The sequence below is a fragment of the Entelurus aequoreus genome, linkage group LG16, assembly GCF_033978785.1.
Source record: "Entelurus aequoreus isolate RoL-2023_Sb linkage group LG16, RoL_Eaeq_v1.1, whole genome shotgun sequence".
In the NCBI taxonomy this organism is placed as follows: domain Eukaryota; kingdom Metazoa; phylum Chordata; class Actinopteri; order Syngnathiformes; family Syngnathidae; genus Entelurus; species Entelurus aequoreus.
Window position 1 is genome coordinate 43,410,913 of NC_084746.1, and position 16,943 is coordinate 43,427,855.

The 16,943-nt window shown below is 41.8% G+C and overlaps 1 protein-coding gene across 3 annotated transcripts in view; it reads left to right on the plus strand.

Annotated features, from left to right (window-relative positions):
- Positions 1 to 16,943, plus strand: part of myo10 (myosin X) — a 130,360-nt gene that overhangs the window by 108,575 nt on the left and 4,842 nt on the right. For 2 of the 3 annotated variants that reach the window (XM_062023044.1, XM_062023043.1), the window contains 16 exons: positions 1,746 to 1,852; positions 1,921 to 2,142; positions 6,658 to 6,730; positions 6,867 to 7,754; positions 7,818 to 7,938; positions 8,005 to 8,248; positions 8,328 to 8,423; positions 10,123 to 10,216; positions 10,294 to 10,349; positions 10,425 to 10,567; positions 10,714 to 10,905; positions 10,998 to 11,155; positions 14,842 to 14,965; positions 15,038 to 15,335; positions 15,408 to 15,615; positions 15,689 to 15,825. In XM_062023044.1, the coding sequence (XP_061879028.1) occupies positions 1,746 to 1,852; positions 1,921 to 2,142; positions 6,658 to 6,730; positions 6,867 to 7,754; positions 7,818 to 7,938; positions 8,005 to 8,248; positions 8,328 to 8,423; positions 10,123 to 10,216; positions 10,294 to 10,349; positions 10,425 to 10,567; positions 10,714 to 10,905; positions 10,998 to 11,155; positions 14,842 to 14,965; positions 15,038 to 15,335; positions 15,408 to 15,615; positions 15,689 to 15,825 (3,161 nt within the window). The remainder of the gene's footprint in view (positions 1 to 1,745; positions 1,853 to 1,920; positions 2,143 to 6,657; positions 6,731 to 6,866; positions 7,755 to 7,817; positions 7,939 to 8,004; positions 8,249 to 8,327; positions 8,424 to 10,122; positions 10,217 to 10,293; positions 10,350 to 10,424; positions 10,568 to 10,713; positions 10,906 to 10,997; positions 11,156 to 14,841; positions 14,966 to 15,037; positions 15,336 to 15,407; positions 15,616 to 15,688; positions 15,826 to 16,943) is intronic. The other variant, XM_062023045.1, reaches the window with a different exon arrangement.

The following is a 16,943-nucleotide window of genomic DNA, read 5'->3' on the forward strand; positions in this document are numbered from 1 at the left end:
TTCTTCTGCAGTACCTGTCTCCTGCAGTACTGGTAGTCGCAAGAAGGATCACTAGCGCCCTCTACCACCAGGAGGCGGGAGTCATTTAATGACTCATATTTGACCCGGCGGAAGTGCCAAGCATGCGCTAATTATTTTGCGAAACGAATTTGACCCGGCTGTAATTCTAGGCAGGCGAATACTATATTCCCGGCGCCAATTCAAGGAAATACGGTAATACACTTATTGAACCACTATAAATGGATTATTGGTCTATCTCATGCAACTGAGCTTTTAGCAAAGGTTCAGCATATATATACATATACACGCATATATACATACATATTTGTACAGTATATATACTGTACATATATACATACATACATACACATAGTGCAGGACAGTTTGAGTAATAAAATATTTTATAGGTAATTTGATCCTACATTAAGACATTTTATTTCCTGGGGATGCAAACGGCACTGATTTGCTGGCACATTTAAACATGTCTTCTAAAATCAGCTACTCAGTGGCCTGAGATTGGTAGGTTGTGAGTTCAAACCCAAGTCATACCAAAGACTATAAAAAAATGGGACCCATTACCTCCCTGCTTGGCACTGAGCATCAAGGGTTGGAATTGGGGGTTAAATCACCAAAAATGATTCCCGGGCGCGGCACCACTGCTGCCCTCTGCTCCCCTCACCTCCCAGGGGGTGAACAAGGGGATGGGTCAAATGCAGAGGACAAATTTCACCACACCTAGTGTGTGTGTGTGACAATCATTGGTACTTTAACTTTAACTTTAACTTAACTCTTCTGGTTTTCATAGTAACTGTCCCATAACAACCTCATGATCCATAAAAAGTTGAAAATTCAAATACTTTTATATCTAAACTTAACAGTTTTTTTTTACAAACTAGTGTGACAGACATTACTGAAGTACATTTACTTGTTGTAGTGGTTTTACTAGTTGTATAGTACATATTTGTGGAGTGTGAGGTTATTAAATCAGTTCTATGTCTCTCAGAGGGGATGGCCCCCTTTGCAGAGAGACATTAAGATTTAGGTCCACTGGGCCGCGCCTTTTGTTCTTCACGCTCAGTTTTTTGCTACAAACGTGCAGCTTAGCTGTGAGGCTTTTTATTGCTGCAACTAACAAAGTAATGAATGCATCGTGTTAGCGTGTGTGTCCCTTTTGTGTGCGTGTGTTGTGCAGACCACGTTTTTTTCTTGATTAACATGCTGGTCAGGTTGAGGAGTTTCTTTAGTAAACCATCGGCTAGGCAATGACACCCGTGCAGTGTGCCCACATCTGACAGAAGGAAGACAATGTTTCTCACGTGTCTCTTCTGAGAATACTTCCTATATCTTCCAAAGAGGATTATACCCCCCTGTTGCTCCCTGTGGGCCTTCAATGGATGAATGGCGCACTGAACAGAACCGTGTCGACCAATCATTGTTTGGGCCGTGTGTGGCGTGAACAAAAGGACTTAATGTGGACCACAATGTGGACCACTTTATTTGCTTCACTTGTCTTTTCTGCTGAATGTCTCGAAAAAACTTTAAATTCATCGTTTACTTAATACCTTTTGTTTTCCCCCTCTTTTTGTGCCCTTGTGTACACGATCCTTTCCATCCTTACCCTTTCCATCTTTTGTAACTGAGCTACTGTGTGTAACAATTTCCCTTGTGGATCATTAAAGTTTGTCTAAGTCTAAGTTTACAAAGACAGTAATGTTCACTGACTGTAAGAAAATTATTGTGCTTAGGTGTTCCTCAGAGAGTCTTTGGAGCATCATCTGGAGAAGCAGCGTGAGATGGAGGTGCTGAGGGCCGCCATGGTCATCCAGGCTCATGTTTTGGGCTACATGGCCAGGTAGGAGTCCACCTCCATCTTTGGGCACGACGAATATACGTGTTTTTTTAATGCTGTGCCGTCCACAGGAAGCAATACAGAAGGCTGCTTCTGTGTATTCTGGTCATCCAGAAAAACTATCGCGCTTTTTACTGGAGGAGGAAATTCCTGCTGCTCCGCCGGGCGGCTCTCACCATCCAGAAGGTTCTACGTGGACAGCTGGCCCGCCGCGCCTTCAGCCAGTTGCTGGCTGAGAGGAAGAGGAGGGAAGAAGAGGAGCGATGCAGGAGACTGGCAGAGGAAATGGACAGGTGAGGTTTACTGTTTTTGTTCTTAGTTTATCGCGGTTAATTAAGACTGGACATGATCACGACAAACAGACCTCCACGAAGTAGGATTATTGTTCATAAATCAAATATTTTCATAGTTATAGCTAAGGATGTAACAATATGAACATTTCATATCACAGTTATCATGACCAAAATGATCATTATTATCACGGTATTGTCAAAAAGTATTTTTTACATATATTAAAATCTTTTGAACAAGTTTTTTTTGTTTTAGAACTAAAATAAATAGACACACGCTTAGAAAACTTACTATTTTGCATGTTTTATGTTTTACTAACTGTTTTAGTTAGTGGTATTTTATTTGGTTTAATGGGTAATTGTTTGTTGTTTTAAATATTGGTCTGTAGAACTTTATTTCAATGAAAAGTTTGTAACAAATACAATCTACTATTTGATCATTCTGTCAGGCGTTGTGGATTCTTATTCTGTTCAGCGATCCTTGAACGCACCGTAAAAACTCCTCCATAGTATAGCACAGCTTGTAGGTTCAATGTGCACAAGTGAATAGTTTAATTGCTCAGACAGTGATGTGTTTATATACATTTACATTGGGGTATGTCGTTTCTTAATGGGGAAAGAAGTTAATATCTTTTGTTTCCATGTTAGCATTAAAACTAGCAAGCTGGCACCAGTCAGTCCGTGAGTTTATCAATGTGCAGTTATCAGTCACACTTTTATGATCATTTTAATTTAAAATGGTAATACTAACCGCCACAGTTATCATTATTACTATTAATGGTTACATCCTTAGTTAGAGCATAAAAAACATTTAAAACCTTCTAAATCAATTTTTAACATAACTAGAGCCCTCTAAAAATGAATTAACAACCATATACCGTATTTTTCGGAGTATAAGTCGCTCCGGAGTATAAGTCGCACCGGCAGAAAATGCATAATAAAGAAGGAAAAAAACATATATAAGTCGTTCTGGAGTATAAGTCGCATTTTTGGGGGAAATTTATTTGATAAAACCCAACACCAAGAATAGACATTTGAAAGGCAATTTAAAATAAATAAAGAATAGTGAACAACAGGCTGAATAAGTGTACATTATATGACGCATAAATAACCAACTGAGAACGTAACATAACATATTATGGTAAGAGTCATTCAAATAACTATAACATATAGAACATGCTATACGTTTACCAAACAATCTGTCACTCCTAATCGCTAAATCCGATGAAATCTTATACGTCTAGTCTCTTACGTGAATGAGCTAGATAATATTATTTAATATTTTACGGTAATGTGTTAATAATTTCACACATAAGTCGCTCCTGAGTATAAGTCGCACCCCCGGCCAAACTATGAAAAAAACTGCGCCTTATAGTCCGAAAAATACGGTAGTCATCTTTGCACTTATTTCACCCTATATAGTAGCCTTGAGTGTGTTCGACTGTAAATCAGATCAGCTGTTGCCCGGCCACTAAAACACAACCACTATGTGGAAATACTTTCTCACATCCTGGGTCATTCCTCCAAGTTGGATGGATAGAACTGCAGCTTCCATGTGCTGAAACCACAGGTGTTTATTGTTCTGCAAAAACTTCAACAGTCACAGCTATGACCATTAACTTTGTTTTTACTTGTTGGCAATGCGTGTCCTGCGTTGTCATGATCTACATCGATCACGTCAAAACTGTGTAACTGATGTCGAAGATGAGGTGCGTCAAAATCGTTAATCTCCACTTTGGCCAGATAGTTGTTGATAGTTTATAGCAGTCTTGTTAGCCTAAATGTCTGTGCAGACTACGGTGCTATTTCCTGTTGTTGTCTCACCAATGTGGAGATGTGTTGTTGACGAGGCAGGGCTGAAGATTAAGTGTTCTGCCAAACGTTTGTCAATTTGAGATTGTCGCTGTGAAGAATAGCCACCTGTGTTGTTTAGTAAAGTTCACCCTTAATCTGGAAACGGAAATATGCTTAGGGCCCTATTCTCCCTTGCCTTTAAACCAAAAAGGTGCGCAACTGCACGGATTCTGCTTGCGCGGCATTCTCTCTCTAGACTTAAGTTTTTCATTGCGCGTCTTCGTCAAAGATGCGCAGTCTAGGTGGAGCTACCTTTAAATGTGGGCATTACTTGTCAAATGTGAAGTGAAGTGAATTATATTTATATAGCGCTTTTTCTCTAGTGACTCAAAGCGCTTTACATAGTGAAACCCAATATCTAAGTTACATTTAAACCAGTGTGGGTGGCACTGGGAGCAGGTGCTAAAGTGTCTTGCCCAAGGACACAATGGCAGTGACTAGGATGGCGGAAGCGGGGATCGAACCTGGAACCCTCAAGTTGCTGGCACGGCCACTCTACCAACCGAGCTATACCGCCCCATATATATGAAATCTGGCCTTCCGTGTATTCTCTCATCGACTTAAGTACTTTTGTTCTTACGCGCCTCTGAGGCTGGAAGAAGTCTAGCTTGAATAAGTCTAGCGGTGAAACATTATATTGCACTTGAAGTGTCGATGCAGCACTGCACCACATGTAATAAAATGTTTAAAGAAACTTCCAGAAGACGATCAAACCATTGACATCCATTGAGATGAGGATAAAATAATAATAATGCTGCTCTGAATTAACAACCAAAAATCCAAATGGACATCGTTTTCCTGCAATGTCTCTGCATGCGCAAGTGGAACAGCTGGAGAAGAGTGCAACCCTATATGTGTGTTGCTTCTATCAATTGATTCGATTGATTTTTTTGACAGTTACTGTCAGCTGTCAGGCTCCCCCTTGCAAACACCCACACAAAAAATACATACACACATACAGCTGTCAAACATTTGTATGAATCAGAACGGTTAACGTCAGAAATACCATCAATGTGGTTTTAATAATAATTGAAACAAATTTTAATTCATGGATTATTATTTAGATTCAGCTAGGAAGAGGCTGTTGCGCATACATTAACACATTACATCACCATGGCGACACACATTCACATGACAAGCGCTGCCTGGATTGATATGGCATCTTTTTATTTAAAGTAGCAGTAGAATGGAAAAACAAGTCGCCTCTATATTGAAGCTATTATCATATATATCTGATTTATGACACCGAAAGATTTACAAAGTTTGCGAATAAATGATTATATCTAATCTCACAGAGATTCTCGAGCTAATTAAGCAGACGTTGTGGGGGCCAACAACCATTACTTTGGGAAAAATTATGATCCATAACCTTATATTTTTTAGCCTGGAGAATGAGCAATAAGTTTTAGAAGCCGGGTGCTAAACGGATGTAGCTTTAGTGAAACACTATAGCTTCAGCTATACAGCTAAACATACAAACTAACCATAACAAAACAAAAACAAAAAAACACTGTAATTTTTTCACTCTCGCTGCGATGCGGACCGACGGGAGGCTCACATAATCCTGTTTAGATGAAGAATCAATCGCAATCCTCTCAAAGGGTTAAAAAAAGTTGTCGCATCTAGCGTCTTTTTGTATCTTTTTTGCCATCTCCATCTCAAAAGTTGACTAGACTCTCGGTCCGTGGCCATCTGTCTACTACTTGAAGAAACTGTTCAGTGTTTACAAAGTACAAGGAAGAAGAATCCTGATAATCATCTTGAACCTTATTAAAAACAGAGAATATCTTATTCATCTCATAAGGATAAATAAAGACACCGATTACTTTTCTGTTTTGTTTGATCAGCCGTTTTACTGCCGTGTTACAGGCACCGTTTGGAAACAATGTAGATAAACATTCAGAAAATCTTTCTGTGTGAATATCTCATTTCACAATATACCGTATTTTTCGGAGTATAAGTCGCTCCGGAGTATAAGTCGCACCTGCCGAAAATGCATAATAAAGAAGGAAAAACACATATAGAAGTCGCACTGGAGTATAAATTGCAATTTTTGGGGAAATTTGTTTGGTAAAACCCAACACCAAGAATAGACATTTGAAAGGCAATTTAAAATAAATAAAGAATAGTGAACAACAGGCTGAATAAGTGTACGTTATATGACTCATAAATAACCAACTGAGAACGTGCCTGGTATGTTAACGTAACATATTATGGTAAGAGTCATTCAAATAACTATAACATATAAAACATGCTATACGTTTACCAAACCATCTGTCACTCCTGATCGCTAAATCCCATGAAATCTTATACGTCTAGTCTCTTACGTGAATGAGCTAAATAATATTATTTGATATTTTACGGTAATGTGTTAATACTTTCACACATAAGTCGCTCCTGAAAAAAACTGTGATTTATAGTCCGAAAAATATGCTACTGGTAATGCGGCTTATAAACCGGTGCGGTTTATAGTCCGCAAAATGAGGTAATTTAACAATTAATTTAGGAGAAAACATTTTTACCTGAAAGAAAAAAGAAAAATTACATCGAGAATAAAAAGTTGTTGTATGATTACGAGTGGAATCCTGGTTTGAGAAGAAGTGAGATGAAGAAGAAGAGGTGCCAACATTCAGTGAGCTGATATATATATTTTTTTCCTCACAGGGAGAGGCGGAGACAGGAGGAGGAGCAACTGGCTGAGGAGGTACTAAAGACAACCACCTTAACAGCTAACATAGTGAGGAACACCTCCGAACACTTTAAAACAATGTCAACCATAAACCAAACAAATACAGATATTTGCTAATATGAAACTTTGGAAAGATCATCATCAGTTATTTAGGTTTGTGTTTACATCTTCTTGTCTCCTTCAGGCGTCCAGGAGGTGTGAAGAGCAGCAGCAGGATGAGGAGCTGACATCTCAGATGTTCGCAGCTGTTACCTCCTCACCAGACTCCTTGGAGGAGGAGACAGCAAACTCCTTGAAGGAACAAGAGGAGACCTTGGAGGAGGAGGAAGAGGCCAAGCGTCCTCAAGAGGCGTCTCAGGTGGAGGAGATCCTTCGCCTGGAGCGTGAGATCCAGTCCCTGCAGATGCAGAAGGAGCGCCAGGAGCTCTCCTTGACGGAGGCCTCCTTGCAGCGCCTCCAGCACCTGCGCGACCAGGAGCTGCAGCGTCTGGAGGAGGAGGCGTGCAAGGCGGCGCAGCATTTCTTGCAGTCACTCAACTTCGACGAGATCGACGAGTGCGTGAGGAACATCGAGAGCTCGCTGGCCGTGGAAGGGCGAGCGAAGGAGGAAGAGGAGGTGGACGAAGGCTTTGGCGCCGACGAGGAGGCCTTCAAGGACTCTCCCAACCCAAGCGAGCACGGCCACTCTGACGGCCAGCGCACCAGCGGCATCCGCACCAGCGACGACTCCTCCGAAGAGGACCCGTACGCCAACGACGGCGTGATCCCGCCTCTGGCGCCGACCACAGTGCTCCTCCAGTCTCCGCCTCTAATGCCGCCGCCCGCCACCTGCCTCCTCACCTCCTACGTCAAGGAGGAGCCTCTTTCCGACTGCCCTGTAGAGCTCATCCCTCCTGACGAGGACTCCGACTACGACCAGGACGACTACGACGAGGGCGCCATCGTGTCCAGCGGGAGCGTGGCGTTCTCCAACCCCCGCAGCGAGCAATGGTCTCCTGACTACCGCGGCTCCTTGGGGACCTACAGCAGCTCGGGCGTGTACCGCTTCGGATCAGAGGGGGCGCAGTCTTCGGTGCGTTGATCATTACGCGTTCGCCTGAGAAGGTTTCTGATGGTCTTCTTGTGTTCTCGTCAGTTTGAGGACAGCGAGGAAGACTTTGACAGGTTCGACACGGATGACGAGCTGTCCTACCGCAGAGATTCCGTCTACAGCTGCGTCACGCTTCCGTACTTCCACAGCTTCCTGCACGTCAAAGGTGGGTCCGCCATTAGCGCCACACCAGTCAGACCACCCACACCTCGACTCTCTTCTGCCCCCGCAGGCGGCCTGATGAACACTTGGAAGCGGCGTTGGTGCGTGCTGAAGGACGAGACCTTCCTCTGGTTCCGCGCCAAACAGGAAGCGCTGAAGCAAGGCTGGCTGCACAAGAAAGGAGGCGGATCGTCCACGCTGTCACGGCGCAACTGGAAGCGCCGCTGGTTCGTTCTGCGCCAGAGCAAGTTCATGTACTTTGAGCACGACGGCGAGGACAAACTGAAAGGAGTGCTGGACATGCACGCCGCCACGTGAGCGAGCGCCGGGCAGTGTGCGAGGGCTTTGTCGTCGGCGCATGTTGTTGACGTGTCTTGTCGATGTCGCCCGCAGGGAAGTCATCGATAACACGCACAAGGAGAACGGGATCAACATCGTGATGCCTGAGAGGACGTACCACCTGGTGGCAGAGTCTGCTGAGGACGCCAGGTGAGCGTTTGTGTCATGTGACCATGTTTCCTCTCACACTGCAAAAAAGACCTGTCAAAATATAAGATCAATAGACTAGAATTTATTATTGACTAATTTGTGTTACTTTTTAGGGGGGTGTAGCTGTAAAGTCCTATACTCTTACTGCTACTGGTTGCCGAATATAACTGAAGCTAGTTTAGACGTGTGCAGCTGGCTAATAATTGATGTCCAGAATTGTGTCCATGTTTAACACAAATATTTATTAACATACAGTCACGTAAATCAAACTCACTTTGTAACAAAACCGGAAAATAAACAGGAGCAAACAAATAATAGCCTGACACAGTCAAAAACTGTTGCGCCTCCACTCAGCAACACCTGAACAAGATCCCAGCCCCTCCCTAAGTAGATTGGCACTTGGCCTTGAGCCAACCCCTTTAGTGACGTCATGAATTTGACGGACAGAAAGAGTAAATGGCTCTAACGGGGAAAACAGCATTTGATGTATTTTTGACTATTCCTGTCACTTGTTTGTGTCGAAAAACCCAATAAAGAAAATTTTATTTTAACTAATAATAAATACTAGATTTTAGGGAAAAATACTAAAAACTAGTGAAAAAATAACGAGCTGCATTGACGGATAATTTTACTTGATAAAACTTCCTAATTAAGATTTGCATATCTAGAAATTAGCGAGACGTTTAAGCTAGAAAAAAGTATTTTATTCTGAAAACAAGCATAAACTTGCAATAGACAAACAAATATTTATTTTAACTAATAATAAATACTAGATTTAGGAAAAAATACTAAAAACTAGTGAAAAAATAACGAGCTGCATTGACAGATAATTTTACTTGATAAAACATCCTAATCAAGATTTGCATGTCTAGAAATTAGCGAGACCTTTAAGCTAGAAAAAAGTATTTAATTCTAAAAACAAGCATAAACTTGCAATAAACACATATTTATTTTAAATAATAATAAATACTAGAGTTTAGGAAAAAATACTAAAAACTAGTGAAAAAATAACAAGCTGCATTGACAGATAATTTTACATGATAAAACATCCTAAATAAGATTTGTATATCTAGAAATTAGTGAGTAAAACGTATTTCATTCTGAAAACAAGCATAAACTTGCAACTCTTAAAATTAGGCATCTTTGAGATGGTGCAAAATATTTAAACGCAATTTTCTACGTGGGGGAAAGTCCAAATATCTTATTTGAATAGTTATATTCTCAATTTAACATTTTAAAACTAGAATAGAAAACATAATTAGTCATGCTAAAATTAACATTAGTCAATGACTAAAAATAATAAGTACAAGAATAATAGGATATTGAGACTGATTTGGTGGATTTAAAGATTCCTTTTTTATTTATAAATGAAATTGTAAATGGGTATTTGGTGGGTAGATTTTGAAATGTATTGTATTGTATTTTGTATATTATATGATGATGTATATTTTAACTGTGGGTCCCTGTCCATAAGCTGTGTGCTTCTAGGATGACCTTTTTGCAGAACAGACTGATATTAACAAAAGAAACAATAATGAAATAAAAAACTATGTCTGCAAATAAATAATACTACTAAATAGCTCTTAAAACTAGGGACATTTCTAGAAATAAAATCTTAAACCTTGGCAAGTGGCAAATAATTTGCAGTGTGCACCTTCACAACTTCCTGATGATGACCATGCTGTCTCCACGGTAACAGCCAGTGGTTCAGCGTGCTGAGTCAGGTCCACAGCTCCACAGAGCAGGAGATTGGAGAGATGCACGACGAGCAGGCCAACCCCCAAAACGCCGTGGTAAGTGTGGCGCGGCCGCAGAGCATGATGGGAAGTCAGCGTGACCGTGACTGAAGATGCTTCCTTCCCTCTCTCAGGGTACACTGGACGTGGGCATGATCGATTCCGTGTGCGCGTCAGACAGTCCGGAGAGGTGAGGACACGCCTTCCAGCACCTTTGCCCGTCCTTTCTGTATTGGTGTCATGTGATCGTGAACGTTGTCGTTAGGCCCAACTCCTTCGTCATCATCACTGCTAATCGGGTGTTGCACTGCAACGCCGACACGCCCGAAGAGATGCACCACTGGATCACGCTGCTGCAGCGCTCCAAGGGGGACGCCCGGGTGGATGGGCAGGAGTTCATCATACGAGGTGAGGACATGACACATCGTTAGTGGGAAAACTGTTTAAACACATGTTTCGTTGTCCTTTGATTTATTGGTGCGGTAGGAAGATAGAAATCACATAAAAAGTGATTTAAAAGACAAGTTCACGTGTTTTCATGATGCTTGGCTCAGGTTGGCTCCACAAGGAGATGAAGAACAGCACAAAGTCGTCTCTGAAGCTGAAGAAGCGCTGGTTCCTCCTTACCCACAATTCCTTGGACTACTACAAAAGCTCCGAGCGCAACGCTCTGAAGCTGGGAACTCTGGTGCTCAACAGCTTGTGCTCGGTGGCACTGCCTGATGAAACTGTCTTCAAAGAGAGCGGTCAGAAAGGAATATTTTTTTACAAGTTGTGTGTGGGTGTGTGGGTGTGTGTGTGTGTGTGTCTCCACTGCCAACACGTCTACTCTTCACAGGATACTGGAACGTTATCGTCTACGGCCGCAAGCACTCGTACCGCCTCTACTGTAAGCTCCTGAACGAGGCCACGCGATGGGCCAGCGCCATCCAGAACGTTATTGACGCCAAAGCTCCCATCGACACGCCGACACAGCAGCTCATCCAGGACATCAAGGTAGGGGCTCGCCAAGTGTTTCTTTTATGACTCAGCATTATCATCTTTAAAGGCATGTTTAGTTACGTTAGACTTAGACTTAGACAAACTTCATTGATCCACAAGGGAAATTGTTCCCCACAGTAGCTCAGTTGCAAAGGATGGGCAGTTATAAAGTAGACTAAAAATGTACCATACTAGCAATGTGAAGTGAATAATATTTATATAGTGCTTATATAGTGACTCAAAGCGCTTTACATAGTGAAACCCAATATCTAAGTTACATTTAAACTAGTGTGGGTGGCACTGGGAGCAGTTGGGTAAAGTGTCTTGCCCAAGGACACAACGGCAGTGACTAGGATGGCGGAAGCGGGGATCGAACCTGAAACCCTCAAGTTGCTGGCACGGCCACTCTACCAACCGACCTATACCGCCCCAACTAATAATAAATAAACATGTTTAATAAATAAATTAACATATATGTAATATTTACATATTATATATACGCTATATAATATATACTAATAGTAATACTAACTAATAGTAGGGCTGTGAATCGTTGGGCACTACACGATTCGATTCGATTCTTGGGGGTAACGATTCGATTCAAAACCATTCTCGATTCAAAATCATTTATTTTTTAATAACATTAAGTGCCAGTTCTATAATTAACTACATTCCTCCATAAAATAAAATAAAATTCTACCCCAACGTTTAATAAAGTAAAATACAAATAAGTCAACAAGAGAATTATCCAACACTTCTAAAGTAGATCTGCACAGCAGCAGAGTTTCGCCGACTTGTAAACGATTGTGGCGCAACGCCACGGCAACATTAATGCAGCCGCACCTTCAAAATAGGTTTTTCATTTTTATTTTTACATGACAACACTTTTTCTTTTTTTTTTAACATGAAAACAAATGTAAGTGATGTATAATGGACATACCATATATCACAAGTGTCAAACTCAAGGCCCAGGGGCCAAATCTGGTCCACCACATTATTTTATGTGGCCGCAAAAGCCTGAAAATAATATGCATTAATAAAATGCTTAATCTTTAAAAATCATACACTGCATGCAATTGCATATCTTTTCAAATTCAATATTATCAAAATAATATATTATCATGTATTCCAAAAATATGTGTTGTTAAAAAAAGATAAATACTGTACTTAAATATCTGCTTGACTTATGATTTCAAAACAAATGATCAATCAAATTGTAGAGTTTTTTACCATAAAATAACTTTGGTTCTGTTTTTTTCCATATACAGTAAGACACTAAAACATTAAAAAACAAACAAAAAAAACATTAAAACAAGATTTTAAGGTTAAAAAAAAGAAAATACTGTCAGCTCTGTTACAATATAACTAAACAGTGGTATTCTTTTTCCATTCCATTCAATTTATTAAATTTTTTTTTATATGCTGTAAAAAAAACCACTGCTTTTACTGTCAAATTCTGGTGACTGAGCTGCCAGTTTTTAAAGTAAAATTTAAAAAATGTTTATACTGTTAATGTATTAAATAAAATCCCGCGAAACAGGCTTGTAGGGATGATGTAGCCTGTGCATTTTTTCCTGATCTAACGTATACTGTTAATGTATTATATATATATACCGTATTTTTCGGACTATAAGTCGCATTTTTTTTCATAGTTTGGCCGAGGGTGCGAATTATACTCAGGAGCGACTTATGTGTGAAATGATTAACACATTACCGTAAAATATCAAATAATATTATTTAGCTCATTCACGTAAGAGACTAGACGTACAAGATTTAATCGGATTTAGCGATTAGGAGTGACAGATTGTTTGGTAAACGTATAGCATGTTCTATATGTTATAGTTATTTGAATGACTCTTACCATAATATGTTACGTTAACATACCAGGCACGTTCTCAGTTGGTTATTTATGCCTCATATAACGTGCACTTATTCAGCCTGTTGTTCACTATTCTTTATTTATTTTAAATTGCCTTTCAAATGTCTATTCTTGGTGTTGGGTTTTATCAAATAAATTTCCCCCAAAAATGCGACTTATACTCCAGTGCGACTTATATATGTTTTTTTCCTTCTTTGTTATGCATTTTCGGCCGGTGCGACTTATACTCCGAAAAATACGGTACATGTATATTCATATATTACTCATTATTAAACGCGGCCCTCTGAGGGCAACCATAATTGCGATGTGGCCCTCAATGAAAACGAGTTTGACACCCCTGCTGTATATAGTCTTTTGAAAAACAGCTAAAATATCGTTAAAAACAGTGCTCATTAGAGATGCGCGGTTTGCGGACACAACCGCGGAGTCCGCGGATAATCCGCGGGTCGGGCGGATGCATGACTAAAAAAATAGATTTTAAATAGATCCGGGCGGGTGGCGGTTGAACCAATTCGGAAATATATATACATAGTTAAATGTTGTTACCCACATAAAAGAAAAACGAGCAGCACTCTTTGAAACACGCAATTGTTCATCAGGCACTGCTGCAGCTGTCACGCCAAATTTCTTCCCCCCTACAAAAACCTTTTCCCCCCACATTTACTTCCGGGGCTTCGTCCAATAAAGTCACAAAGTTGCCGGGGGTCCTTAACGCGACTGTCCTGTTTCGCGCCTGTACAAAAAAAAACAATAATCGATTTCTTCAGATTCCAGCAGCTGTCAAAGACGAAGTATCCTTCCAGCGACGGGCAGCCAAAGCCGAAATGCTATCGATCGCTGTCAATGACGTAAGAGGAAACATGACCACGGAAGTAAATGGGGGGGGGAGGTTTTTGTAGGGGGAAGAAATTTGGCGTGACACAGCACAACACAACAGTAGAAGAAGAAGAAAATAAAAAGATGGCAACGCCGGCAGCAAAGGTGGTACGCGACAAACTAGAAAAGGGAATACTAAAGACCAGGGAAAAAAATAACAATAATAGTCAACACTTTCTTAATGGAAATTACAATAATATTATAATAATGATAAATAATATTATCACGCATTAATATCTCTTAGCCACTAATGCGTAGCCAAGAGATATTAATGCGTGGCACGCATTGAATGTCTCTGCTGCATTGGATCAGTCTCCTTTCTTTAACAGGAATGCCTTGCATCGTCTATATTAGATATATAACAACGGGTGGGAGGCGGGTGGTTGTGGTTTTGATAAAATGTTAGTTCGGGTGGATGGCGGGTGGATGACGACTTTTGTGATGCGGTTGCGGATGATATAATTGCCTATCCGCGCATCTCTAGTGCTCATTATTTTATTTTGAAAAAAACAAAACAATGCATCTAAATCGTTAGCTGGTCGCGCACCTGAACGGAGAAAGTTAAAGAGGACGGTATTTGAAGCTAATTATTGCATTTCTTGCCATCCTAGTTCTTTTGACATTACTACTGACAATAACGTTCAACTTTATGCCGGGTGCGTATTCGAACCTCTGGACGTCGGTGTGAAAATTGCATTTGTCCCCGTGCGTGTGTGGCTTTTCTCCGGGCACTCCAGTTTCCTCCCACATTCCAAAAATATGCCGCCTGTCAAGCGGTGTCCTTCAGTGTACTGGTTGAGGTTCTGCAGAGGCCTGTGCATGGTTTTCCTGCACGGAATCCGGCTTGATCTTTGATCAGCTCAGCGTCTACCTGCAGCGCCATTGGACTGCAACCAAATATTAATGATGTCCGTAACCAAAGGAGGTGTTCCTGTGTTGTGTGCAGGAGAACTGTCTGAACAGTGAAGTGGTGGAGCAGATCTACAAGAGGAACCCCATCCTTCGCTACAGCCACCACTCTCTGCACTCCCCCCTGCTGCCCCTCCCCTACGGAGACATCCACCCCACAGGTGAGTCACATGACCAGGTCTGAGGTCGCGCTGACCAGCGGTTTCACGTCCTCCTGTCCTGGTTCTGTTCAGCCCAGAGGAGCAGGACCTACAGCACGCTGCAAGAAGAAGCCCTCAAGGTGTTTGGCTCTCTGCAGCACCTGGAGGGCGTGGCTGACCCCGTGCCCATCATCCAGGGGGTCCTGCAGGCGGGCCAGGAGCTCAGACCTCTGAGGGACGAGCTGTACTGTCAGCTGGTCAAGCAGACCACGCTGCCCCCTCATCCTGCCGGTCCTGGTAACCTGAGCCGCTGGAAGATGTTGGCCTGCATGTCCTGCACCTTCATCCCCACCAGGAGCATCCTCAGATACCTCAAGTTCCACCTCAAGAGGTCAGCGTCCTGACGGACATCTCGTTAGATCCTAGTCTTCTGACCCGAACACGCACGCCTCCCTTTCTGCAGGACTCGGGAGCTCTTCCCAAACTCTGAAATGGAGCGCTACGCCTGCTTCGCCCTGGACTCCCTGAAGAAGACCCGCTGCAGGGAGAACGTGCCGTCCCAGGAGGAGATCCGCGCCGTCATCGCTCGGCAGGACATGAGCACCACCGTGCACTGCCATGGCGGAGGATGCTGCAAGATCACCATCAACTCGCACACCACCGCCGGAGAAGTGAGCCACCTTTGCACGAAGGTCTACGCTCCGTCAGCAGGGCGTGGACCTGATGGCGTTGACGTGTGTTCAGGTGGTGGAGAAGTTGCTGCGTGGTCTGGCCATGGAGGACAGCAGGAACATGTTTGCTCTCTTCGAACACAACCACGTCGCCGAGAAAGCCATCGAGAACCGCATGGTGGTGGCGGACGTGCTCGCCAAGTTTGAAAGGTAAGCGCCCCCTTGTGGGTCTTAAGGGTGTAGCGGTACACAAAAATGTCGGTTCGGTACGTACCTCGGTTTAGAGGTCACGGTTCGGTTCATTTTCGGTACAGTAAGAAAACAACAAAATATAAATTATTATTATTATTTACCAAATTTGTAAACAATGGCTTTATCCTTTTAACATTGGGAACACTATAATAATTCTGCCCAAAAATAGAAATAGCTGTGTGTGTGTGTGATGGATGTGAGCCACCACTAGGCTGATCAGTGCAACAGCAGGCAGTCATGAATGCTAAGCATAACAATAACATACATATACACTACCGTTCAAAAGTTTGGGGTCACCCAAACAATTTTGTGGAATAGCCTTAATTTCTAAGAACAAGAATAGTCTGTCGAGTTTCATATGAAAGTTCTCTTTTTCTGAGCGTTTAATTGACCCCACAAATGTGATGCTCCAGAAACTCAATCTGCTCAAAGGAAGGCCAGTTTTGTAGCTTCTGTAACGAGCTAAACTGTTTTCAGATGTGTGAACATGATTGCACAAGGGTTTTCTAATCATCAATTAGCCTTCTGAGCCAATGAGCAAACACATTGTACCATTAGAACACTGGAGTGATAGTTGCTGGAAATGGGCCTCTATACACCTATGTAGATATTGCACCAAAAACCAGACATTTGCAGCTAGAATAGTCATTTACCACATTAGCAATGTATAGAGTGTATTTCTTTAAAGTTAAGACTAGTTTAAAGTTATCTTCATTGAAAAGTACAGTGCTTTTCCTTCAAAAATAAGGACATTTCAATGTGACCCCAAACTTTTGAACGGTAGTGTATATAACAGTTTTTTCCCCTCGGCCATCAGGCACATGAACAATAACTCCTAACAGTAGCTCCTTGAATTCCTTCTAAGTCTATAACAAGATCTGATAGCTCAGTTACAGCTCTTTTTATTACCAAATATGTGTTATATGTGTTTTATGTTGCACGATTGCACCAAGAAAAATTCCTAGTTTGTGAACCCGTTCTCAGACAATGGCAATAAAACTATTCTGATTCTGATTCTGATACACACAGGGACCATTGCCAGGGTTCATGTGGTCAACATATATCAAATAAAAACT